Genomic DNA, 24,243 nt, shown 5'->3' with positions numbered 1-24,243 from the left:
TGATCATGATGTTGCCATACGCTGATGTCGACTTGAATGACTCGCCTATAGTCGTTCTTGGTTGCGGACATTTCTTCACGACTGAAACACTGGATGGACTTGTCGGCCTCAAAGATGTGTACAGTCTCGACGCATCCACAGGTCTCTATACCGGGCTCGTTGAGAATGCCGAGCTTTCCGCATCGATTCCACAATGTCCAAATTGTCGAGAGCCTATCAAGCAATTCGTCACTCAGCGGTACAACCGACTCATTAATCGAGCTGTCATCGATGAGATGTCTAAACGCTTCATTGTAAACGGTCAACAGGAACTGCAGCAACTACAAGGCCAGCTTGAAGACGTCCGAAAAGAGCTTGAAGCGTCGCAAAAGGGTGTTGTTCCGGCCGAAATTATCCAATTACGTGGCGAAGCGGCTCACGAGTTTACCATGCAGTCCATCAACGACGAGATCAGGAACCGTTCCGGAGACGCTGTCAACCTGTTGAATGCAGTAAAAGCGTTCCAACGTCGGATGAACATTCGACATCAACCGACCTACAAGCTGCACGAAGCAACTCTTCGTAGTATATCGCAGGACGGCTCATTGCATGCCGAGCTCGCAAAGTTGATGATCGATTCTTCAAAAACGTCCGCCAAGCGCGATCGTGACCAACGTATCGTTCTTGGAGGTAGACTGCTGGAGATCAAAGTTCGCTGCTTGGTGCTTGAAGACAACTTTGAGATCATGCGTGCCGTGACCCGGAAAAATCTTCGGAGTGAACTGCCCCTTCGGTTTTCAGGGGGTGCGCCGCTCGTCGAAACGCATCGGTTCCTCAAAGACGCCGAAAAACTCATCGGTGATTCTATCTGTGAGAGTCTGCCCAAACTTGCAGTTGAGGCAACACTCCACTACGCACGAGCTGCTCAGGCTTTCGGTAGTGCCCAGGCTGGTCAAAACGACGATCGCGCCAAAGCTGTCAACTACCGTAACGTCGCAAAGGATCTGTTGGCGAAGGCAGACGGGCTCTGTGAGCATCCCTTCGGCGGTCGTGATGATTTGCGCCAAGCTATCGCCGCTGCATCGACGATGCTGAGCAAAGAGTTCTATGAAACGGTATCGAAGGAGGAGCTGGAGTCTATCAAAAAGGCTATGGTCAGCGGACGCGGCGGTATCGCAACTCACTCTGGACACTGGTACAAATGTGTCAACGGACATCCTGTAAGTTAATGCTTTTCACTCTCACAAAGTACGTTCTAACACAACGCAGTTCGCAATCGGAGAGTGCGGCATGCCTATGGAGGTGGCGCGTTGTCCCGAGTGTGGCGAGCGTGTTGGTGGTCAGAGCCATACCGCTGTCGCGGGAGTGTCGCGCGCAATGGAGATGGAGATTTGAGATGGAATCGTTTGACGCTTTTGTGAATCCCGTCAGCCTCAATCGTGAGGTTTACTGTGTAGACGGATGCTGTAGATCTCAATCGCGCTCGTCCAAGCTCTTTGGCAATATCATCTGATGCGATGTAGTTACCTCTAACGGACCAGTTTGCTGTGGACTGTACTCTCGTCTCGCAGTTCTCCCGTGAATGGCTGTATTGTCGTCGCAGCACATGTCAGGTTGGCCAGAAGGTTTTTGGATAAGCAACAGTAGTACGTAATAATGTGAGATAGCGAGGCCCGCTCCTTTATCACCCACACCGCCGACAACATGTCTTCTCGTCTTCTTCCTGGCCATTTGCCGTTATTCGACGGTGTAATCACCCAAAAGAACACACGCCGTTATAAACGAGATTTCGCGTGCTGATCAATGCGATGGCCAAGTTCGCGATGTCTTGATGGAGGAAGAGCAGAAGGCGCTTGGTGTTCTTCCATCTGGGCAACACTGCCGAGTTGCCGGGGTAATTGCGATGTGCAGTGTCGCTTGTCGGTTTTCAGTTCGCCAATCATCCACCATGGAATATCGCGAGGGAGCTATTGACTTTGTGGAGCATCGTCTCTACCCACTGGATCTGGGGGCACAGTATGATAGAAGGCACTCACGCGCTGTAGCATCGCGAGCGCACTTGTGACGCAGCTCAAGCTACTCAAGCGACAAAACGAGGCTGCAAAGTATAACATATGCAGCTCACCCGTCCCTGCATCACTCGGGTTGAGGCTATGTGGGCTGCCCTGGAGACGGCTCGCAGAACCCCCTGTCTTGTTTAAAAAGTGGAAATTTGACCCTGCCGCTAGCGACATGGCTCACATTCCTCATTGGCCTGCTAAAGGAGCTTCTCCGCGCTTCAAGGAGATGAGGCCCATGGCTCTGAGCGCCGCCATCCGCCATCGCATTGCGGTGAGGATATCGCGCATCACGATGGCCGACGATGTTGAGTGTTTGAAGTTGTGGAGTGGGTGACAAACGGGCAGAAGAACGAACAATCAAACGTCGCGCATCTAAACGCCCATCCAACCAGAAACATCACAGCATAAAGGAGCGAACCCGATCGACGAATCACTTTCGCTTGCGCGTCAATTCCAATTCCAATGGCTATTTGTTCGCCCGCAGCCTTGTCACAAGATTGGTGTTGTAATCTTATTTTTCCACCTTCCGTTAGCCGCCATGCCCCCCTCAAAGGGCCTGAGGCGAGCAAACCATCGTGAGTTCCTGAGTCGGGCCCCAGTTTCAAATACTGCCGGGGATTCTCCCTTCTCATCTCTTCTCGCCGCATCGCTCTCCAAACCTCTACGCTCATTACTTTTTTGCGACCCTGCGTTTGCTGTTGCTGCCCGTCATCGTCAGCTTTCTCCACATTCTTTCATAAACGTCGGTCCGTTGTTCTAAGCCACACGTCACACGCGGGACTATCACACTCATTGTAATTACGATATTCAACACGAAACGACAGTCAAGATGAAGGCAAACACTATGATGATGGCGTTGGGTGCGCTTGCCATGGGCGCGAGGGCTCAGGATGCTGTTGCGTAAGACATCTCCACAATCCACATCCCCATCTGCCTGATCTCATCCGCAACGCGACTACGACGCGGCTCACCCGCGATAATCACCTCTAGATCCTTGCTAACATGCTGGTAATGCAGGCCCGACGTTCAGCAATCCGTTCTCATGGTCCTCGCTCAGGCGATCCCATCGGATAGCTTAGCATACGCGCTCGCATCGTCCTCTGCATTCGCGGCTGAGATGGCATCGTCTCTCTCCGCTGGCAACACACCAACTTGGTACCAAGCGCTCCCAACGGACGTTCAGAGCCTCTTGCCTCAAATCTACCCTGCTGCCGTTCAAGCTACGCCAACACCGACTCCTACGCCATCTTCTAGCGCGTACGTCGTGAAGAGCAGCAGTGCGGTAGAGAGCTCTAGCGCTAAAATTACGCCATACCCAACTGGAATGAACAGCACCATGGTCAAGCCTACCATGAGCGCTACTGGAGGTGCTAGCATCAGTGTAACACTGAGTCCCAGTGACACTGCTTCTTCCACCCCGCCTCCTCCGTTCGAAGGCGCGGCCTCCAGGCTCTCTGTCGGCGCCGGTCTTGGTGCTGCTCTCGTTCTTGGTATGCTCGCTCTGTAGACATACTCTTGTCTACTCCTGCTTTCTACGTTCGTAGCATCAGGCTGCTCCAAGATGTCATGAGTTCATTTGAAGGCATGCGTCTTGCAGTAGCCTGTTGCTCGTCTTCACTATAACGTTTCTTTACGACGCGATGCTGTTATTCTTCTGGGCAACGATTCGCAATATACCTTTTTGACTTTTTTGAATTTGATGAGGGGAGGAAACTGAACGGGCGGATTGATGGATCTTCATGTGATGGCTCTGGCAGTAATGCTACTGCATCCTGGTTTGCTGGTTTGTCGTTCGAGCGAGCGAGTTTGGTGTTGGTGGTGGTAGATAGTTGTAAATAGCTTAATATTTAATCAGTCGACGCTGTAAACAACGAGGTTGGTAGCTAGGAATGAACGTGATAAAGTGATGGCTGAAACACTGTACTTAAGTAACGTTCTCCCAGGTCCGTGAGGAGGCGTAAGCAACACGCGTCCTGCTCGTGTTGAGCTGAACCTAGACCCACGCCGGATCCCTTCCACTGACCCACAACAGGACTGTGTTGAGTGAACCGACGTCAACAAGCTCCGAAAATAGAAACATCTCCCCGGAAGACAAGACATGTTCTAGACCTTTTTTAACGTTCATTCAACAATGACTAGATTTTGAGAACGCTACGTTTGGCAAGACCGAGTCTCAAAGTGTACGATCCTTGCTAAAACTCCCACACGAACAGGTGTTACACTGGCAAGCCTCTTTCTGCTACATATCACCAATGTAACAAGCTCAGTAAGATACTCGGTTCCTGTAGCTGTCTTTTCTATATGGAGTCAAACTGTTTATTACCTGTCAATGGCTCAGCATTTTCTTATCTCACTTACCTCTAATCGTGTCTCAATCTACCCACGGTACACTGCAAGCCTGCTATATCTCATCAATGACATGAAGGACGTGTGGCATATAATGCGCAGACTTTCCCGACAGAGACCTTCCAAGACAATGACACCAGACGGGCACAGTATGATGACACCACTTCTTGCGATGGTAATTCTACTTATAAGCTATCTAAGATCCCTCCTTACGATGAAAACTGTTACATGTCTTCAGTCAAGGGTATGATAGTAACCTGTGGTCCTTTCTCACTCGCTTGTTCGGCCGTACTCTGCACCTCATCGTCGTCCTGTGTTGGTCTGCCATCTATACTTGCAAGAAGCTGTACAACACCAGCGACGCTAATTGCTAGTGGAATAAACTGGCCGATGGTTTTAGCGCAGTCCACGTCTTGAATCCTATTCCATGATATAGTCAACTCAATTGCAAGAATCACAATGGTGACTGATGCGATTTGAAACGCCATAAAGGGAACCCTCCAATTCTTTCGCTGCCTTGAGGCACGACTGTGCAGCCAGTTAGCACAATTCCAGAGAATGTTGGGGAGTCATACTCTCGGTTTATTTCCCTCTTCAATCTAGCATTCATCCAAAGGAATCCGGGAGACAGAGCGAACAAGACAATTGTCAGGACTAGCAAAGCCGTCTTCAGGATGATGTTGAAGGTGCGGAAGCCATCGCTGGTCAATCCGAATTTGTAAAAGCCGAACCCAAATCGCTGGCATGTGTTTTCTCTTCTTGCGAATTTTGCAACTTTGAATATCCAAAACCACATTTGGAAGCCAATCTGGGCAACTTGGACGAGCCCGAAGGAAAACCAGTGCCACAAGCTTGAAGAAAACCGTGACCTCCTGCTTGATTTCAATTCGGGTTCGGAAGGGATGAACACGTCCCAGAGCATTGCGGTCAGCCAAATGTATTGAGAGCCAAATACCAATAACATCGTGATGTATATCTCAGTGATTTCGATGTCATTGAGAGCAGTCTCAACGACAAGACCGATGAAAGTTGCTGATGTGAAGAAGGCGTTTGACGTCCGCAGACACGGTAGTTCGCTCGGGACGTAACAGGCAGCTATAAGCAAAGATAGCCATTGAAGGTAGGATCCGATTCGAATTCCAAGACCGTACATATCAGAATTGCCGGACAACTCGCAGATAGTTGCCATCTCAAAGGAGGTTTGCAGCGATGTTTAAGAGCAGTTGGAAGTAAGTTTGTAAGAGATAGAGGTATACAGCAGGAAACAATCTCGAAGCAGATACTAGAGCTATTTATCATGTCGGACTGAAGTTGGATCTACGAACATCGTGATCTAGTTTGTGAGCGCGTCTTCAGCTGAGTGTTGGTGTGGCAGCCATTGCACACGAGATGTAAAAAAGGTCGTCAGATTCCAATGCAGCATAAGGTCTGGACTTTCTGCTATAGCGAGATAAGAAATGGCGATTGTATCGATGTGGCCGCTGATGTCTTGCATGGGTCAACGTCCTGCATGAACTAGGACTTGCGGGGGAAAAGCAACACTCAGGAAGTCGAAGCGGGCGTATCACAAAGCTTGTCTGACGAGAGTCTGAAAGAGAAGCAAATGCCATGGTGCGCTACATGTCTACAGTCACAATCGAGACCACGAGAAGCATCTTGTAGGTTCAGCTCAAAGGTGGGGCCGCGGCACCGGTCCCTGTCACTACAATAGCCTATCAGCTTTGGAGTATCTGATCAATATCTTCACGGTCGCTTGCTCGCATTTTTGACACCCGCTATGACACATCTCTCTTGCCTTGGAGGCGACCGAGAATGTGGCGTATGCAAGACATCATGTCACAAAGTCACTTACCGCGAAGCGAGCGATCTTTGATAGGGCCAGCCTCTAGCTCGGGTCGCGAACCGAAGAGTTCCGTGGAATTCACATCCAGTTGTGGACTAGAGCGGTGTGGCGCCTATTCGAAGCTTCTGGTCCCACTTTCAGGTGCAGGCTTGTACTGGGCTACCGGTGCTTATCCTCAAAAGCTTGACTTTCGAGCCAGTTCATCTTGACGATCTATGTGCGAGCGATGAGGCTCTCCACGTCGTGAACACCGATCTTATACTCCTTCTCTATCTTCTCACTCTTCGCCTGTTCTTCTTACTTGATAACATTACATGGAACATGTTTACCTTGCTTACATTCGTACAGAGCAGCCTCGCCGACAAAGAAGAAGAGAGATCCGGACGTGCGACGATTCGAGCGTCGATCTCTCACAGTCTGCTTGGCCTCACGGAAGTGGTAGCTGACCAAGACAAGTGGAAATTCCCCACGGATGCATTACCATTCAGCCACATGCCCTTAACTGATGATTGATAGGGTTATGGTAATTTAGATGTTATGTATAAAGTGTACGCAACAGCGATCTTACTGCGTCATCGACAGCTCACTAAAAACATGAACTGCAAAAGACATAACCAAACAATCTCACATCCTCTCTCAGAGACAAATTACGCAAGGTTAGGAGGGAACAATAGCATGAATATGATGTGAGCCGACAACACAATCTCTTACAATCAATTTCTAATCGCGAGCTCGAGAAGCATCGGACCCGCCGTAAACCGAAGCGACCAAGATTCAACCTAGCTCGAAAGACCAGGAGCCCTGCGCCTATGGGGGTCAGGCATAAGTAGTTTGTCATTACTGTGCCAAAGAAAGAAGGTGAGACAAATGCACTTTAGTGCAAATTCTTATATCTACGTATCTACATATCTACATATCTAATCTCATTACCATTAAAAAGCCCCAGAGGGCAAACAACAGGTCATAATCGTAAAGTTCCTCCGCCACGCAACCATTTCCAAGGTCGCAAACCCTCCAGGAACCGTGATCATGACGCTCATCGAAGGCGTGTAGTAGGTATCATCGTCTAAAGCGCGCGAAAACAAAACCTCTGCCGTGATATCATAACAATATAACAGAAGAAAAAAAAAGGCATCCTCCAAATGTACACGTGCATGTCGCAATATGCACAAGTTTCTCCTCGGCTCAGTAATCATCCAAAGACTGAGCCTTATGATCGTGATCTAATGAACAACATAAAGAAATTCGTGATCAAGTTCAGCCTAGAAGTACGTGTCGGCAACGTCACGTCCACCACGAATGGCCCATTCGACAATTTCCATGCCGCTGAGTCCACTGGCGTAGTACGTCTTCTTCTGGCCTTGAAGCTTGTTAAGCTTACTGTATGCGCCGCTAGAAAGCGCGTTGCCTTCGAAATGCGGGAAGTAATCCCACTTCTTGAAAGCTTTGACGTCGTCCTCGCAAAAGGGCTGGGATGGCTCTGTGGCATTGCGCGGATCCTTGTTGAGCTCAGACAAGCTCTCAACGAGCAAGTTCCGTGCAGCGTCCTCGGTTTGGAACTCGTAAGGACCCCAAGACCAGGCAACGGAGACATTGGATTCGCGACTCAGGTGAAGAACAGCTACTGGCTCGCCGTCGTTTGGCGGTGGAACCGTATCGTTGGCGCTTTCAGCAATGTAGGAGACTCCGAAGGGAAGCTCCAACTCTACCGCGGAAGAGTAGTATTGGTGGGTCGTGATGTTGGCGAAAGTGTCATGCTCCTGCTCAGTCAAATCTACGCCAATACGCTCCAAGTTGTCCATGTTTGGTGGGAAGGCGAAGATAACAGAGGAGCATTCCTGCTTCTCCCAGGTGACATAGCTGCCATTGGGTGCAGGGGTGGTGTATGTCAAGATAGGGTGGTCGCCAGACCGATCAACGCAACGGACCTCGGACGAGGTGTGAATGGGCGTCTTACACAGCTGATTCTTGGCGTACTCAACGAACATCTTGTGGAAATCCATGTAGTAAACACTGTGTAGGCCGACAAAGGCCGTGAGGATATCCGGGGCGAAGTACTGCAGGATGTACAGCTAATCACACGTTAGCGTCCTGCATGCGCAATCCCTGCAAGATTTTCTGAGAATGACGTACTGCTGGAACAATGTTGATGTCGCCATAACCATAAAGCGCAACGGGGTTGACAAGGAGAATAGGAAGCGCTGTGAAGTTATTCTGGCGGAACCATTCTGCGCCGGATACGGTGAATTCGTCTGGTACACCATTCTGTTCCTGCATTAGCCTACCGCGCTTTGTGTAACGGCGCATTGCAACGGGTGTCGTACCTTGTAGTTCACAACACTAATCGGTCGGAAGCGCTGATTCCATAGCTGAATGTACCTCGGGATTTCTGCGGATACCTGCGCAGTAAACTGCGGGGTTAGGGTGGGGTTCATGGAAATGTCGCCGGTGGTATAGTTGTAGCGGTACATTTCGCGCGCACCAGCAAGCGCGAAGGGCTCAATGGAGACATTCGTCTGGTTGAGGATGCTGATGGTGTCTGTGTATGTCGCATTCGAAAAGAAGGCGGCGCCGAGTGGGTGGAAGATTCCTCTGGAAAGGTGGTCAGCCGCGTCTAGTGTGCATGGGAAGGCGGATGCTGTGTAACACTTACTGGTCGTCGTACCAAGCCTGGCATTTACCACCAACCTCCGCTTGGCGGTCGAACATGACTGCCTTGATACCCTTCTCTTCCAAACGACCGGCAGCAGCCAGACCGGCAGGACCTGCACCAATGATGCATACCGGGTGCTCTTCACAATTGCATCGACGGCCCTGAGGAAGGGCTGATACCGTGCGCAATGAAAAGGCAAGCAGTGGTAGTACTAGCGTCGACCACATTTTTGGGGACTTGGATGGGGATTGTATGAACGAAGAATGGAGACAGCAGATCTTTTAGGGAAGCGACGAAGTAGCTACAGCTTATAATAGCTGCGACGCGTCTTCAGGTCCCTGCATCCTTTCGGGTCTATAACTTTCTCGTTTGCAAGTAACTATGAGGAGGGCGAGCTGGGCAGGCGCTGCACGGTGCGTTGGCATTAAACGGCAAAGAGCAAGGCTAGCACCCCGACCTGAAGCCAGATGGGCGATTTGCAAGCCTCATCAGGCCCGAAGGAGCATCAATGAGGTAAGTTTGAACGGGCAACGGTCGTGCGGCGAAGCACTGGCGCCCGCTGTGACGCTTTAGACGAGGGTCTGCAACTTGAAGCGTTGGTTTTTATTAATTTTCACCCCTGGCATAATCGTAGTCCAGGTAACCGCCGCCGTATCTGAGGGCTCCCTTTCACAGTGCCGCTGAGAAGCGTTTCTCGAAGCGCATCGGATGCTCGCAATCGCTAAAATCACACTGCAGGCGCTAGAAGCGGTGAACAGCTGTCTGCAGATGTCATGCTGCAGAGCGTATGCGGTCTGTCTCTGGTGCCGCTCAATTGGTGCCGAGGTTTGGCCTTCAGCCCTGCCACTAGTTTCCAAGCCACCGTTTGAGGCCCAGCCGCCCACACAATCGGGAGTGGTTCCTGACTCTTGAAAAAGCTCTCCTGCCCGACTCAATTGCAGGTGCGCTCGCTGTGTGAGACGTCGCAGTTCCGGTATAAGGACCGGGCCATGATTCGGTATCCAAGGCCGCTGCGCCATATGCCCGTATACATTACGGCGTGGACGTCATACTGAGGCGATCATGTCTCTGCGTTGGCCTCTCCGCGAGCCTGACAGCTCACCATCCCGCTCAGGGCGATGACATTTTAAGCCTTGAGACCGAAATTGCGACCGCAGTAGAAGTTTTGTAGAACAACGAGGCAAGTTGGCAGAGTGACATCATATGCGCTGCACAGACCGACCGCCAGCCCAAAGTTCGCAAACCAAAGAGATGAGTTCAGGGTCCAGCTGAGGCAGAACAAAAGCAAAGAGCTGTCGTCGCACCATGCTTCTACACTCCACACCACCAGGATGTCTGTTCATTTCGACGATGTTTGATGCGCGCGGCATGACGAAGAAGCCCCCGATTAAATGATCTCACCGCATGACGACTGCTTCGGGAGTATACATCCACGAAATGAATCTGCCCGAAAGTAAAGCAGCAGGCGGCAAACGACCTCCGAATGGTCTGCTTCAGGTCCGAATTTTGGAAGGAAGACAATGCGAAAACGCGACAATCAGCCTACCGTCACCTTCAACCGGTGGCGCAGTCTACGCGAGACGCAAAAAGAAGCAGCGGCATGGTTGTTGCGTGTCGCGTGGGAACACCTCAACAACAAGCCAATCGTAGCCCAAACATAAAAGAAGGGACAGCCAGAGGAATGTTTGAAATCGTGTTATTCGCTATCGTGCTCGACGCTTTTTGAACGAAGAGAAAAAGAAGCTTCTGCTAAGAGCGCGACTCGCTAAACCTGAGAAATCCGCCCAGTTGTCGTATCCGACGGGTATTGACAAGAAAGAGAAAAAGAAAGTGCTACGGTGAGCTGAGGTGAGTTAGGTAGAAAGTGCCCTTTGTGGGTCTACCAGCTACTGGACGTTGAAACATCGCTCGTTGAACGGATGTGCATATTAGACTAAGAAATAATGGAAAGTACTGCGCCACGCGATCAGTACATGAAAGCTTTTTGCTGCTCTATATCGATATCAAACCGACTCTTATCGGTATCGCCGCTCATCGGTCGTTCCGAGAGGGGACGGTAATGCACCGGAGCAATGGCGGTCCCGGGCCGCGTCTCATCGTTGTCCGTGAGTTTTCGGGTATCCATCTCGACTTGGTCGATGACAGGGGTAATCTTCTCCTTCCTTTTGCTGCTCTGCGAGTTGTTGCCGTACTTGGACCCCTGCGCTCTTGCCCGGTGGGGGAAGAGTAATGGCTTGAGCGCTGGGATACACCCGCAGATGACACCGACGTTTGTTTCAACGGCGGTCCAAAGCCAGATCTGGTATCCTTCCCAAGTGGAGTCGTATGTCTCGAAGAGTGTGTAGTGAACCCAGTAGGCTCGGAAGCTGCTCGCAACGACAATGACGCCACCGACGGAGAAGAGAACGACAAGGCCGACGCGTTGAGTCCATGGTAGCGAGAGTGTGAATAGCGTAGGGATCGGAAGTGCGTAGATCATAAAGTCGGTCACCACGTTGAGTACACTTTGGACGACTAGTGGTGGTCCCTCAGGAATGCAGTCACGGTGGTCGGCTTTGAGCTCCCAGTAGCTGGAGATTGGACTAAACTTGTCAGCACTAGAATGGCTTGAACACGTGCGTATACATACATGCATTGTACCCAGAGTGCAACTAGGAAGACAACAAAGGCGGCGAATACAAGCGCAAAGGTTGCCCAGACGAGCTTGCGGAACAGTGACTTTTCTGGTGCGATGCGAAAGTACGATACGAGGATAGACATCTTGACCGTGGAAGAAGCAAGGACGAATAACGTCTGACCTGCCATGGATGCCTAGGGCCGTCAACATCAGCTTGTGGTGGTACGGTTGCACACTGTCGTACCTGTCTACCAACCATCATCTCGTGCGGTGTGAGGTCCCAAACGTGGCGATCCCAACCATAGAGTTGGGATGCCATAATGACAATGACTGTTGTGCCTGTATCGAATGTTAGATGATGAAGTTTCGGAACGAGATCGACTTGCGTACCGATGCTGAAGACCATTGCCACAATCATGAGGTAGTCGTCATACCAGCTCTTCTTCAACCATGCTATCCGTACCCAAAGTCGGAGAAATACAACAATCATAGCAATCGGTAATAGTGTCAACTCGACTATCATCAAACCCGAACCCCTCGTGGTCGGGTCGACGTAGTTCGGCTTGGGCCATGTCGCAAGGACCTCGGGCGGCGGGGACCTCATCGTGATGGCGTATGTGTTTCGGAAGCCGTCAACGTATGTTAATGGTAGGTGTATAAGACTGAGGAACGAGCGTCACCAGCGTCCAAAGAGCACGGGACTGGGAATGGACAGGAATATAACCATCAACTCAGGGCGAGCCAGATCTCCACCCATATGCTCCAGCTGCGCCGTGCACGAAGGCTCGAATACAAGTGGGACTTGGCCATGGTTGGGAAGCATGGTATGCCAGAGTACACAAAGCTCATCTGCGCAGTACCATTGGGAGCGCTGCACGGGAGCTCCGTTGCGGGTACGGAATAGTGTCGGTTTCGCCCGCAGGGGTCCAGGTACCAGCGACATCCGTAGTCCTTCAGCTCGCACCGTGACTGGTACAAAAGACAAGTGAAGTGTGGATAACTGACCAGTAGCCAGGAGCTGACTGTGGAGCGTTGATGTGACCGGGTTCAGGCAACTTGTTGCTGCGGCTCATCAGTGGATAGAGCGAGATTCCACGCTTAGCCAATCGCTTTGTCCATGCCGGGGTAGCTGGAAAGTAGTACCGGAGCCGGCGTCTGGACGTTTTGCCGCAGCTCAACTTGATTTGGAGGCCGGAAAATGAGCCGATACTTTGGGATAACAGCGGCGTCATCTAGATTACTGCATTCTGTCAAGCCATAATGCTATTTTTCCCACGATAGCGCGAATGTCGCGTGTCGTCGATGAAGAATCAAAGGGTCCAGCGTTGAGATTTGCCTGTCGTGGCGAAGCGCGCCTCGGATCGCCCGCCTACCAGCAGGGGCCACCCCCGGTCTCGTCTATCTCAACAACGAATAACCTCACCGCATCACACGTATGTGTGATCCGCCTTCGCGATGCGCGAAATCCTGCGGCTGCGGGTTCTGGAGGACGCCAGTTGAAGTCTCCGCTCTCTCGTGGCTTGCAATACTCCGCCCGCCTCTATTCCACATTACCTACTCGCCGTCGAATGCTAGCTGTCTAGTCCATGGTGACGTCTCGTCTTCGGTACCACATTCCCAGTGTTTGTCGTCAGCACGTTCTGTCTTTCATGTAGGAAGCCACAGTAAGCGGTATCCCCGTTCTAGCTTACCCTCAGGTACACACGGCTGCTGGTATCCAGGCTCACGCGATCCATCTTATGAGACATGTTAAGACCAGGTTTGCCTACGCGGGCGCATCGGACGGCATCTATTTGCGCCACGCAGAAACTTCGAGTTGGAGGTACGGGTACGAAGGCCTCGATCTCACCTGCCAATTTAGATGCCTGGTCCTGGTTTTCCAAAATCTTCATCCCTCTTCCTTGCAAAGATCACCCTTTCGAAACCGCTTCCCCGGCCAGAATTTCCTGGCCTTTGGGACTGGCCACTGCAGTCAGCCGTTACGTACTTCCACCGTCAAAACACTAATGCTCCTTCCGCGGCTGTGCTCCACTCCCTGGAGGTACGTAGCTCATTTACCGACATGCACGCGACGCCTTGGTGTACCTACGCTTTCCGTGCTCGCTCGTTGGCAACGGTTTTACTTCTTCAGCTCCTCAAGTATTGGCTACCAAAAACCACACCCACAGCACGGGTTCTTCTCCTATCTATCCCTATTGGCAATGCGTGGGTCCATTGGTGTGGGGTACGGCCTGGAATTAAAGACCCGCTAACCTCAGCGGCTAAGCATCAAAGCTTCTCCTTCCCGTCTGGTCTCACTTATCGCATACGATTGGATGTCCACAACATGTCCAAGCTGATCGATATCCGCTTTCGTCGCTCAACATATCGTTGACTCCTCGGAAGAATCTTTTGATCGCACCATGTCAGGCCTAATCGAGAGCATCACATAATCACCCCCATTCCAACGGATAGGGCTCGACTGATGTACCAGTGCGGAACCGCTTCCCATTGACCAGCTATTGGCCCTAGTATCATACCGTTGGAGACTACACTGTCCTCGATGAGGGATGACCCTCTCATCGAGGACGTGACAGCTAAACAGGATCGCAAGATGGCCAGAAGTATGTTCACTGTGTTCGCCCTGATCAAGAATTGTCATGACCATCGAGTCAGATCGACAACGCAATCTTGGTTAGCTACATCTTTGTGAAATTCTCCGCAGACGGCGTCAACTATATCGGCTCGAGATGCCCTAGCCCGTGCAATTGCCACGCGGAAGGGTATGCGAGGCCGCACGTACCTCAGCGTGCTGACTCTTACCAGTCTTCCTAGACGTCAGCGAATGATTACACGATACGATGTGACGAACTTCTACGCCAACCCATCTCGCCTTCCCTGGTCAAGCCAGTCGACCCACGTCGCCGATGATGATGAAGCCACAGCCATCAGCGATATACCATGGCGACCTGCATCGAGACCTGAGCACTGATATCGCGTTCATCATCCGATGCCCAGGTACCCACGATGACTTGCAGTTCATCACGTCGTCACGCCATCGGCAGTTCTTCCGCGTCAAGGTCATGGATTTGATTGCCCAGAAGACTGGGTTCATATCTTTCTTAGCTTCTCGTTACATTCGACCGAGCGGTTATATCAATCTAACAACAGACTACTCTAACTAATCATGGAGATACATACTCTGGCGGCCTCATAGCTAACACTGTCGACTTCAGCTTTCCGCTTAGCGTCTCCTCTCCGATCCTGCACCCTACACAAGATCGTCAGGGAAACCCGCATACCCGTGCTGATCCAGTGTTGCGCACTGGGTGTTGCCCCGGACCCCCCGATCATACACACTCTATTGTAAAGAAGAAACAACGCAAGCTTAAGAATAACAAACTCTCTACGTTCGTTGCAACCTGATGACGCAGTATGTACGATTGCCAAAAGGAGGCACATTCACGCGATAGGGAGATCGGAGATTATTGTTCTCTTGGCATGGTCACATCGCACTTGATACCCGTACTACTTTGGCGTGGTAATAGTGATCGACGAAAGTTTGCTAAGATGTTGTCTCCTTCTTTTCTCGAACATTCAGCTTATGTTCTTTCCTTTGTTTTGCTACCCCACGGTTCGGGTGCGCTGACGCCGAGAGGAAAAGGAAAGAGACACAAGCGAGAAGTGCCACAATGGAGATGCCACGAGGCAGATGTGAAGAGGGTGTACGACTAATGTAATGAATTGCTAGCCTTATCGTAAAAGGAAACTGAACGCGTAATTAATTTGTTGATGCATTTTGAATGATGTTGTACAAACACAACACTACGAATGCTAATTAATCCACAACGTTTCTGCCTATCAACCTCACCTACGCCCTCTTCTTAATGACGTCTGCTGCCTTCTCCGCGACTGCATACATGGTAGCCTGTAAATGCGTTGCTGGAATCATCGGAATAATGCTTGCATCCACAACACTCAATCCCTTCACGCCGTAAACTAACAGCTCATCACTGACGCATCCACCTAGCTCCTCAGGCATCATGCTGCATCCACCACTCGGATGCGCAAACGTCGGTTGAAGCGAACCTGAAATAATGCCGCCTTGGATGATTTCTTCATCGGTCTGGTATTGAGGGCCAGGCGCCGTCTCTACGGGCTCGTATTGTGCGAGTTCTTTGGACGCCCAGTGTACGCGGTTGTATCGCGTAAGGGCTACCATGACATCTGCATCAACGGGGTTTTGGAATGTGTTCCATTGGACGATAGGGTAGGCGGCGGGATGTGTGTTGTTGAGCGTGATGGTTCCTCGTGATAGGGGCTTGTTGTTTGCGATACCGGAGAAGCCCCAGGGCTGGATAACAATCTCACCTACGGCAGCGTCGGTGCCCGAGAACTGCTTGGCGAGGATGTCGCGCTGCTTTTTGAAGCCAGCAAGAAGCTTTTTGTCTTTGGCATAGCGCTCGGGGAGAAAATCGGAAGCTACTTGAGATCGCATCTTGGCTACAGTTTTCTTGAAAGCAGAGTCGAAGTGTTGTAGTGCGATGAAGACGAGGCCATGGGCTTTACCGACAGAGTAAGGACCGGTACGTGACTTCAGGTACTGGTCGTAGGAGGTCTGGTTGAAGGCTGCATCCGTGTTGAGGGCACCCTGGTTTTCAGGGTTCAGATTCTGCAAGTCGAAGTTCATGTAGTTGGCGATGTGGTCTTGGAAGTTGGAGCCCACAGCTGGAAGATCCTTCTTAACGGCGACATTAGCAGCTGCAAGAACGTCCTTGGGTCCGATTCCGGAGTACATGAGCAAGTGCGGCGTGAACACACCACCGGCTGCCAGGATGACCTCCTTGGCAGCAATAGCTTGAACTTGCTTGTTGGTATTCTTGGGTGTGTATTTGACACCGGTGGCGGTCAGAACACCTACTCTGTTCTTTGAGAAAGTGATTTCATCGACATGAGTGTTTGTCAGAAGCTTCAAGTTCTTTCTCGATACTACTGGATCGTAGTACGCAGTGCGCGATGTGCTGCGCATAGCCGTCGTTTTGTTGATCGAGTTCGGCGACCAATAATGACCGACGGGCTCTGCAAAGCCTTCTTGCGGATGCGGAATATCGACGTTATCCCAAGCGTGGTAGATCGTCTTCATATCCGGGAACTGATAATCCGGTATGGATACTTTGAGTGGTCCCTTACCGTACGCCTTATCATCGTAGGTGATACCAAAAGCCTCGGTCGTATTCTTGGATGGCGCATCGAAGTCGTTGCTCTTCATGAAGTACGGCTTCAACCCCTTCCAATTCCATCCTTTGTTTCCAAGCTGACCCCATGCATCGTAGTCAGCATCGGCACCTCTATCAAACTGCATTCCATTCACAAAGGATCCGCCGCCGACGACATTGCCAACTGTTACCAGGAAAGTTTGGTTGCCAAGGTTTGGGACGGGTGCGCTGTATATGTCGTACATAGCGGCAAGGTTAAGACCGCCAGAGTTACCGGGAAAGCTAGATAGGGTGCTGTTGCTAAGGGCGCCATTCTCGATCACCAAAACAGACTCTGCGGCAAATTGTCATCAGTTTCGGTGCTCGTGAGGCGACTCTTGATCGTGTGATACGTACTCTTCGGGTCCTCGCTTAGTCTGTTCGCAACAACCAGGCCTGTGGTGCCTCCACCGACAATAACATAGTCGTATGTGGTTTGGGCTGAGACGACTGCGAAAACGGCAGCACCAAAGAATGAAGGGACAGTGAACGAATGCATCTTTAGCTGAGTACAAGGTAAATGATAGGCACCACACAAGCAAGGCTGCTCTCCAACCGGACCGATCACCGCTGATTGCGAAATTAAACGATTGACTGTGCAGAAGATAGCATGAGGCTCTCCAAGCAACACTTAAGAGTTTCTCAAAGGACAGTCGCTAAACAAGATCCTCGCACGTGGCAAAGTCTAGGCCTTTGACATCCATCAAAGTTCGGACGCATGTTCATCTGCCGGCCTTGCAGTAGGATGGGCGAACAGCCCGTGTTTTCGAGCGAGGGATTTGGACGGAAGGCCGGGTCAGCACATGGTGCGTGTCAAGCATCGGAGGGAATACACCGGAGAGAATGCTGATGGGCAATTGACGGGACGGGACATTACTAGTCGTGATGGTTGATAACTCGATGTACCAACGGCATGGAAACCAGGGTCCACGCGTAACGGGCGACGGAAGCTACGAGGCGGTTCGGCGCGTGAAGGTTCAACGCTACCATTTGGTTCTGCTTTCCAGACGCAACGATGTCCATTGCTTTGTCTTACTCAGGAGATTCTGATAGTTGCTGCGAGATCGGTATCTTTCGCGGTCTTGGTATGCTGCCCAGAGGGTTGGGTTTCCTCCACAGCTGATTAGGTATAGCGCTGTCGCCACCCACGCGGGCCAAATCCTACCCGATAAGTCCTGCCGAGCCGCTTCGCCAGGTACGGGAATCAACTCCATTTGTAGAGGTTAACATCCCGCTTGTCCCCTACGCAGTCTGTTCTATGTAGATCCAGAGCATCACACAAGCAGTGCAATCGAGCCTTCCAGAACAGCGTAACGATCGAACCATCTGTTACTGACGCTTTACTTTGCTCCTTCGAGGAAAATATGTTCGCACAGCGAAGTTTAGTTATACTACGCACACATGCTGACGTCTCATCTGCAGGATTCAGCCACCTGCTTGAAAAGGCAATTGAGTGTTGTAGGGGCTTCACTGCCCAGACGGTAGTTGCATGAGCACAGGCTTATGGAAGGATTAGAGATTGCCATACCTTACAAAATACCTGCTTTCTTTCTTAGCAGTCTCATCCCGTACATTTCGTATTCATTTCCAGGAATAATCCCGCGAATGAGAGTTGGTTTTCAAAAATTCGCGTGCGGCAGCGCGCCGGCTCCTTGGTATGAAGGAATGGGCCGAGCTGATTAGATCCCACGCAACAGAGTCTCTAAGATGACGAGAAACTGGGAAGTTGTGTGGAATTGAGTGACTGGAGTGGAGGCCTCGTACCGGTGCATCCAGGAGCCGTCCCCATCTGCAAGTCCGCGTAGGCGAATTTCTTCCTTCGGGATTTTGAACCATTGTGTCGGTCTTTTTTGCGATGACTACTTTGATACAGGGTAGATATGTAATATTTGCCATTTGTTTCTATCCCTTGAATTCTCCTCATTTACACTGCTTTATGAACGCCTCACAGTGATCTACCCTAAGAGAACTACCCATCATTCCGCGATGGCTGATTCACCTTCCACTGAAGAATGGCCCAATCGGGGACATGAGCTCATAGTGACTGCCTCAACCATGGCCACACTCTGCACGTTAGTGGCGGGTTGGCGTATCATTGTTCGAATGCAGATGAAGCCTTGGTTGGGGATAAGCGACTGGCTTATGATTGGGGGTGTAGTATGTTGGAAGCCAGACAGTATAACATCACAAGACGACTGACATTGTACAGATTCTCAACTTTCTAGGGTGCGTACCCTATGCCGTCCTTTGTGCAAAAGGCGGCCAAGGTCGCTTGATGGCAGACCCATGGTGGCTTATACCAGGCAACACATCCAAAGAGCTGCACTTGATCTTCATCTCACAGACTCTGAATGTCTACGCAATGTTCTTGGTCAAAGCCTCGATTTGCGCATACCTCATGGCTTTGGACTTCGGACGCAGCTACCGAATTCTCATATGGGTATCGGTAGTTGTTGTAGTCATCTGCAACTTCATCATGATGTTGATATTGCACTTCGCGTACTGCCGACCCTACTACTCTCGGTGGGACTTCTCTGTGCAAGGAGAGTGCTGGCCGGAAGCGGTGAGCGAGGTGACGGCGTACGTACAGATCGCATCGAACATCTTTACAGATCTGGTAGGAAACTTGCATACTCTATTTGCGGGCAGATACTAACATACGATAGATCTATGCTGCCGGGCCGATCGTCTATCTAAGGCGCGTACAACTCAGCAAGCGGACGCAGTGGGGCGTAAGCATCGTGTTTCTGCTTGCACTTGTGTAAGTAATTCCTGTATCATTACCTGGACACAAGCGCTGATATGGGAAAGTGGAACCGGCCTTTCAGTCGCGAAAACCTTCATCACGTACAAGTTCCTGCGGTCACAGGAGATGATGTGGGACGCAATCGATTTGAGCATCTGCAGCATCAATGAGGTCTGTGTCGGCATAATCATCGCGAACCTACCACCGCTACGAAAGCACATCCTGGGCCTTTTCTCCAGAGTTCTGCCTGGAAGCTACGCCACCGGTGCTGGCAACTCGCGACAACCGAACAGCCAGTTTCACCCAAACTCTTCGCACTTCAGTTCCAGAGGGCGCACTAAGCTGGATGATAAGGATGACGACGAGAGCGAGCGGCATATATTGGAGCTCGAAGACAGGACAAAGAGTGTGAAGATCATGAAAACAACGCAAGTGAGCGTTCGAGAAGGGAATGCGCACTCGCAGACGCCATCGTTGAATGAGCATTTCTGAGATTTTGGACTCGTCTGTCTCGTGTGTAGACTCGGTTGGGTGCGGTGTTCTAGGCGTACAAGATAGCAATAGTGCGTCACCATATCTTCTACCTTTTCACTCTTGCTTACGTTCTCTCGCGACTCGTGAATTGTTTGTGGCTGGTTGGCGTATCGCTGCACTGGGCATCGGACCGACACCGGAACCCCGGGCTCTTTTGATGAGCTTTGCTTTGCTTATTTCAAGCTCGATACTGTCCAGAATACGCCCATGCCAATCTTTGTTCTCCTATGAAACAACCAAATATTCCTGTCAGTACGGCAAGGATGGGATATCCGCCAGAGGTGGTCGCTAACAAACGCTTGTTAGATGGAAACAACCCCCGTAAATCACTGTTTCGATCATGTACCAACGGACGAGCAGAAGGCTCAGCGTAAGCATCCAGCATCCCGTGTTCGTATCTAAGCTCATAGGTGAATCATGAGTCGGTGTTGCGCACATTGAACTAGAGCGATGTTCTTTCTGGGATCTCTGTAGGCGAGACAGGAGTGCGGGGATGGAACCTTCATCATCTAGCGGAGTCTGAGGGCACGCGATAGTACCTATTCCCGATGAGGAAGCAGCACCTAGGTATGTTCCTGCCCTTCGCAAATCTCAGAGTTTCGAAGCGTTCATAGGTGAGTACGAGACTTTTCGTCATGTAATCATCTTACGCTCGTCTCGCCTCGCCTCATCCTGCCCCTGCGTTTGTCTTCCACCTCCATCGCATATCCGAGCCGGAAAATACACCACGCATCGCATGGATGTAACTCATTCCCATAAGCTTCTGATGATGCACACACGCGACCAGCTAAGATTTCACAAGCCTCTGCATCTAGATCTATCTCTGTTAATTTCAATGGTTCTACCCTGCTGCGGATTTCCATTTTCACCGAACGCGAAACCTAGAGTCGGCGCACTAGGCACTTCCCCAGCATCAGCAATCCCTTCATACACAGTACAAGCAAAGCGTGCGTACTTGTCACTCCGCGCAGCCGGGTGAACGGGAATCGTGCATTTGCTAGGATACGACCCCGTTCTTCACGGCGTCGGATTTCCTCCGCCAGACACCATCCATGACGTACCCGTGGACTTTTACTGTACCGATTGGTGGAAATCCTTCAACACGACCGTTGCAGGCTACCCCATACTATCCACTCTGCACCCACAAGCCACGAAAGGAAATTATGGGGTAGAAGTCCGGTAAACCGTCGTCTGGATGGCATGTAATCTAGAGAAGGAGAAGATCGGGGGATATAGTCCCAGAGTATAAAGGTAGTGTACGTCCTTCGTCAAGTCAGACCAGGAAAGTCGGCTTCAATCATTTCATTCCATTTTCTTCAATTCCAACTCGACAGCGACGTCTTTTCTGAACCTTCAAAATGCATCTCCCCACAACACTCACCTACATCTCCCTCATCGCCACCTCAGCCTTTGCTCTCCCAAAGGCCACAAAACCCCCATACTTCATCCTCGCTGGCGACTCAACAACAGCCGTACAATCCGAGGGCGGCGGTGGCTGGGGCACCGGCTTCCTGACTACAACCCTCACAAGTGGCGCCTCAGGCGTCAACTATGGTCACAATGGCGCAACAACAGTCTCGTTCCGTCAAGGCGGTGACTGGGCGACCGTCCTCGCCTCCGCAAAGAACGCCTCAAAGAACTACACACCCTACGTGACCATCCAATTCGGCCACAACGATCAGAAACCCGACAAGAACATCAGCGCGGCACAACTTACCACCAACCTCGTCGCTTTCGTCGACGAAGCCAAGAAAGCAGGCGCCACACCCATCCTCGTCACGTCCCTGAGCCGCCGCAAGTACGGCACCGACGGAAAAATCAAGCCAGACTTGGCCGATGTAGTTGCCGCGGCGAAGAATGCGGCGGCCGAGTCGGGCGCTGATATCATTGATTTGAATGCTGCGAGTACCAAGTATTTGAATGCGATTGGTCCGGAGAAGGCGCCTACATATGACCTCAAGGCTGGTGATAGCACGCATTTGAACGCGGAGGGGAGTGTTGTGTTTGGAAACCTAGTGGCTATGCTGATCAAGAAGGAGGTACCAGCTGTGAGCAAGTACCTTAAGCCGGTTAAGGCTGTGCAGAGTGCGCTGGAGAAGGGTGTTTACATCTTCCCCAAAGTTTAGAAACGCAAGAGAAGAATGAATACGCCATATTCTTGACTTCTTTTTGTACATGTGTTATGATACAATACTAACGGTTCGTTTCCTTTGACCAAACAGAACGACGTTACTTTCCAACTTTCGATGATATACTCTCCTTGACTTCTTTGATTCCTTCTTTCGCCATGGCACCAACATCAACTGTCTTGCCATCCACACCAGCTTTCTCTTGGACACCCTGCTGCACAGCACCACCCTCTCTGTTCAAGAAAGATGGTCTGTCCTGCCAGCCATTCGCTCGCAAATAGCCAGCGGTAGCCATGCCAACGAACATGCCGCCGAAATGACTAGCATGGTCCATAGTAGAGTTACCTTTCTTCAACGCGGAGAAAATTTCAAACACGACAAACGCAGCGAACAGCATCTTGGGCCAAAACGCCACCTCGCCCTCCTTCAAGAAAGGAATCTTGATCCTCTCTTGATCGGTAAGGAGACAGTACAGCGCCGCGATGCCCCAAATGGCCGCGGACGCACCAACAGAGTGCGCGGTGATGTTTCCGCGACCAAGGTTAGCCCAGTATAAGGAGAACAAAGTACCGACAGCGCCGGCTGAAATGTACGTTCCCATGAAGACACCACGGCCAACAAGGTCGCAGCATGCAGGCCCGACTAGACACAACATCATCATGTTGGCGAGGAGATGCTCGTACTGCACGTGACTAAAGACGTTGAGGACGCTTTGGACGGCACGGGGGTAGCCGGGGACGTGCATAAAGTAGCGGGTCATGAGTGGCCAGAGGGGCATGACACGCCATGCTACTGCAACAGCAGCGTTTATGACGAGGAGCGCGCCAATAGTGGCGGTTGTTGGACTGAGGTCTGGGAACATGCGGTACGAGGGTGAAGGCGGGGCGTAGTAATGTGCGAAGCCGTAGCAGACGAGGACGGTAAGGAGGACGAAGGCAGACATGGGGTAGAGACGTTGCGCCTGTAGTATTGTCAGCAATGTACAAGGATTTGAGAAGAGGGAGAGGACAAACTCACGAGAGTGGTTTGTGCCAGCAATTCCTCTGGCGTCTTTGCATCCGTTACTTGGGCAGCCTTGTTGTATTTCTCCATCTCCTCTTTCCTCCGACTGACTTGTTCGCGGCCGAAGACATCAACATAAGCCGTTTGACCGGGCTTCATAAGCTGTGTACCAGTCGGCGTGCGCACATACTCTCCGGTCGCCAGCTTCTCTTCCATTTCCCTCTCCTTCTGCTCCTTCTCTTCTGCTATCCGTGTAATCTCCTCCAATCGCTGTCTCCTCTTCTCCTCAATGTTGAGCTCAAACTGACTCTTACCCGCATGCAGTATACCAATCTTCCGATCGTCAGCTTCCTGGCGCTGCCTCTCGGCCTCTTCCTTCTCCATCTGCTCTTTGAAAGCACGAGCGGGATCCTTGTATTTGGACTCGGTTTCGGGATCAGCCAGCCAGAGCTCATAGGCTATGCGGTTTGCCTCTTTCTCTGCCCATTCCTCTGCTGCACGCGCTTCGTCGATGGGGTATTTCTCTCGCAACCACTCCAGGCCCTTCAATGCAGTGTCCCTGCTCACGTGTGTGTATTGCTTGCCCAGGTTATCCACGCCATAGTCGGCTAGTGAGCCTGCTGTCCGTCGGTGGTGCAGTATCCGCAGAACGTTGTTGCCATCGTGGGCTGATAATCTTCGCCCAAATACGCGTTGTATGGTTGCTTCACTGACTGGACCTTCGGGCAGAGGACCTATCCTAACTGTGCGCTTGCGTGATTGGGGAATGCTCGGGTTCTGTGGCGTGTCTATAACCCTTGCCCGATAGCGGGGTGTTGAGACAAAGGAACGGCATTGCGGTCGTGAGGATCGGTGTCGCTGTAGGAGGGCTAACAAGGGCGACCTCACGGTTTGCTCGAGATGCGGTTGCGCAGTGCAGAGTCGCCGCGCGAGTGATGCGCACGTCGGGAGGAGGAGAGACATTGGGTAGCTGGATATGGGCTACCTTATGGTTGTCGTTTCACCAGCCGTGTTCGTTGGAGCCGAGCAATGCATGATACGCACGTCGTGGGGTTTGGCGCGCCACATGCATGATGCTCATCGCCAAAATGTTCCGTCGG

At 51.3% G+C, this 24,243-nt stretch overlaps 8 protein-coding genes across 8 annotated transcripts; 4 read left to right on the top strand and 4 right to left on the bottom strand.

Annotated features, from left to right (window-relative positions):
* Positions 1 to 5: 5 nt before the first annotated feature.
* On the top strand, positions 6 to 1,374 carry AA0111_g8062 (hypothetical protein; the record flags this gene model as incomplete). The annotated part of the gene is made up of 2 exons (XM_028654468.1): positions 6 to 1,199; positions 1,249 to 1,374. The coding sequence occupies 2 exons, from the start codon at positions 6 to 8 to the stop codon at positions 1,372 to 1,374; spliced, it is 1,320 nt and encodes a 439-aa protein (XP_028504433.1).
* Positions 1,375 to 2,868: 1,494 nt separating this feature from the next.
* On the top strand, positions 2,869 to 3,546 carry AA0111_g8061 (hypothetical protein; the record flags this gene model as incomplete). Its single annotated transcript, XM_028654467.1, has 2 exons — positions 2,869 to 2,939; positions 3,057 to 3,546. 2 exons carry the CDS (start codon positions 2,869 to 2,871, stop codon positions 3,544 to 3,546), a joined length of 561 nt encoding a protein of 186 aa, XP_028504432.1.
* Positions 3,547 to 7,490: 3,944 nt separating this feature from the next.
* AA0111_g8060 (hypothetical protein) lies at positions 7,491 to 9,108 on the bottom strand (the record flags this gene model as incomplete). Its single annotated transcript, XM_028654466.1, has 4 exons — positions 7,491 to 8,300; positions 8,362 to 8,493; positions 8,553 to 8,820; positions 8,882 to 9,108. The coding sequence occupies 4 exons, from the start codon at positions 9,106 to 9,108 to the stop codon at positions 7,491 to 7,493; spliced, it is 1,437 nt and encodes a 478-aa protein (XP_028504431.1).
* A 1,739-nt stretch (positions 9,109 to 10,847) lies between these two features.
* AA0111_g8059 (hypothetical protein) lies at positions 10,848 to 12,102 on the bottom strand (the record flags this gene model as incomplete). The annotated part of the gene is made up of 4 exons (XM_028654464.1): positions 10,848 to 11,463; positions 11,511 to 11,692; positions 11,743 to 11,837; positions 11,889 to 12,102. 4 exons carry the CDS (start codon positions 12,100 to 12,102, stop codon positions 10,848 to 10,850), a joined length of 1,107 nt encoding a protein of 368 aa, XP_028504308.1.
* Positions 12,103 to 15,348: 3,246 nt separating this feature from the next.
* AA0111_g8058 (hypothetical protein) lies at positions 15,349 to 17,231 on the bottom strand (the record flags this gene model as incomplete). Its single annotated transcript, XM_028654463.1, has 2 exons — positions 15,349 to 17,027; positions 17,090 to 17,231. 2 exons carry the CDS (start codon positions 17,229 to 17,231, stop codon positions 15,349 to 15,351), a joined length of 1,821 nt encoding a protein of 606 aa, XP_028504309.1.
* A 1,487-nt stretch (positions 17,232 to 18,718) lies between these two features.
* On the top strand, positions 18,719 to 19,970 carry AA0111_g8057 (hypothetical protein; the record flags this gene model as incomplete). The annotated part of the gene is made up of 4 exons (XM_028654462.1): positions 18,719 to 18,889; positions 18,942 to 19,349; positions 19,399 to 19,493; positions 19,544 to 19,970. The coding sequence occupies 4 exons, from the start codon at positions 18,719 to 18,721 to the stop codon at positions 19,968 to 19,970; spliced, it is 1,101 nt and encodes a 366-aa protein (XP_028504302.1).
* Positions 19,971 to 21,370: 1,400 nt separating this feature from the next.
* AA0111_g8056 (hypothetical protein) lies at positions 21,371 to 22,138 on the top strand (the record flags this gene model as incomplete). Its single annotated transcript, XM_028654461.1, has 1 exon — positions 21,371 to 22,138. One exon carries the CDS (start codon positions 21,371 to 21,373, stop codon positions 22,136 to 22,138), a length of 768 nt encoding a protein of 255 aa, XP_028504303.1.
* Positions 22,139 to 22,241: 103 nt separating this feature from the next.
* On the bottom strand, positions 22,242 to 24,106 carry AA0111_g8055 (hypothetical protein; the record flags this gene model as incomplete). The annotated part of the gene is made up of 2 exons (XM_028654460.1): positions 22,242 to 23,102; positions 23,159 to 24,106. 2 exons carry the CDS (start codon positions 24,104 to 24,106, stop codon positions 22,242 to 22,244), a joined length of 1,809 nt encoding a protein of 602 aa, XP_028504300.1.
* Between the last annotated feature and the right edge of the window lie 137 nt (positions 24,107 to 24,243).

This window comes from Alternaria arborescens (assembly GCF_004154835.1).
Source record: "Alternaria arborescens strain FERA 675 chromosome Unknown contig_19, whole genome shotgun sequence".
Taxonomy (NCBI): Eukaryota; Fungi; Ascomycota; class Dothideomycetes; order Pleosporales; family Pleosporaceae; genus Alternaria; species Alternaria arborescens.
This window is presented reverse-complemented; position numbering and strand designations above follow the sequence as displayed.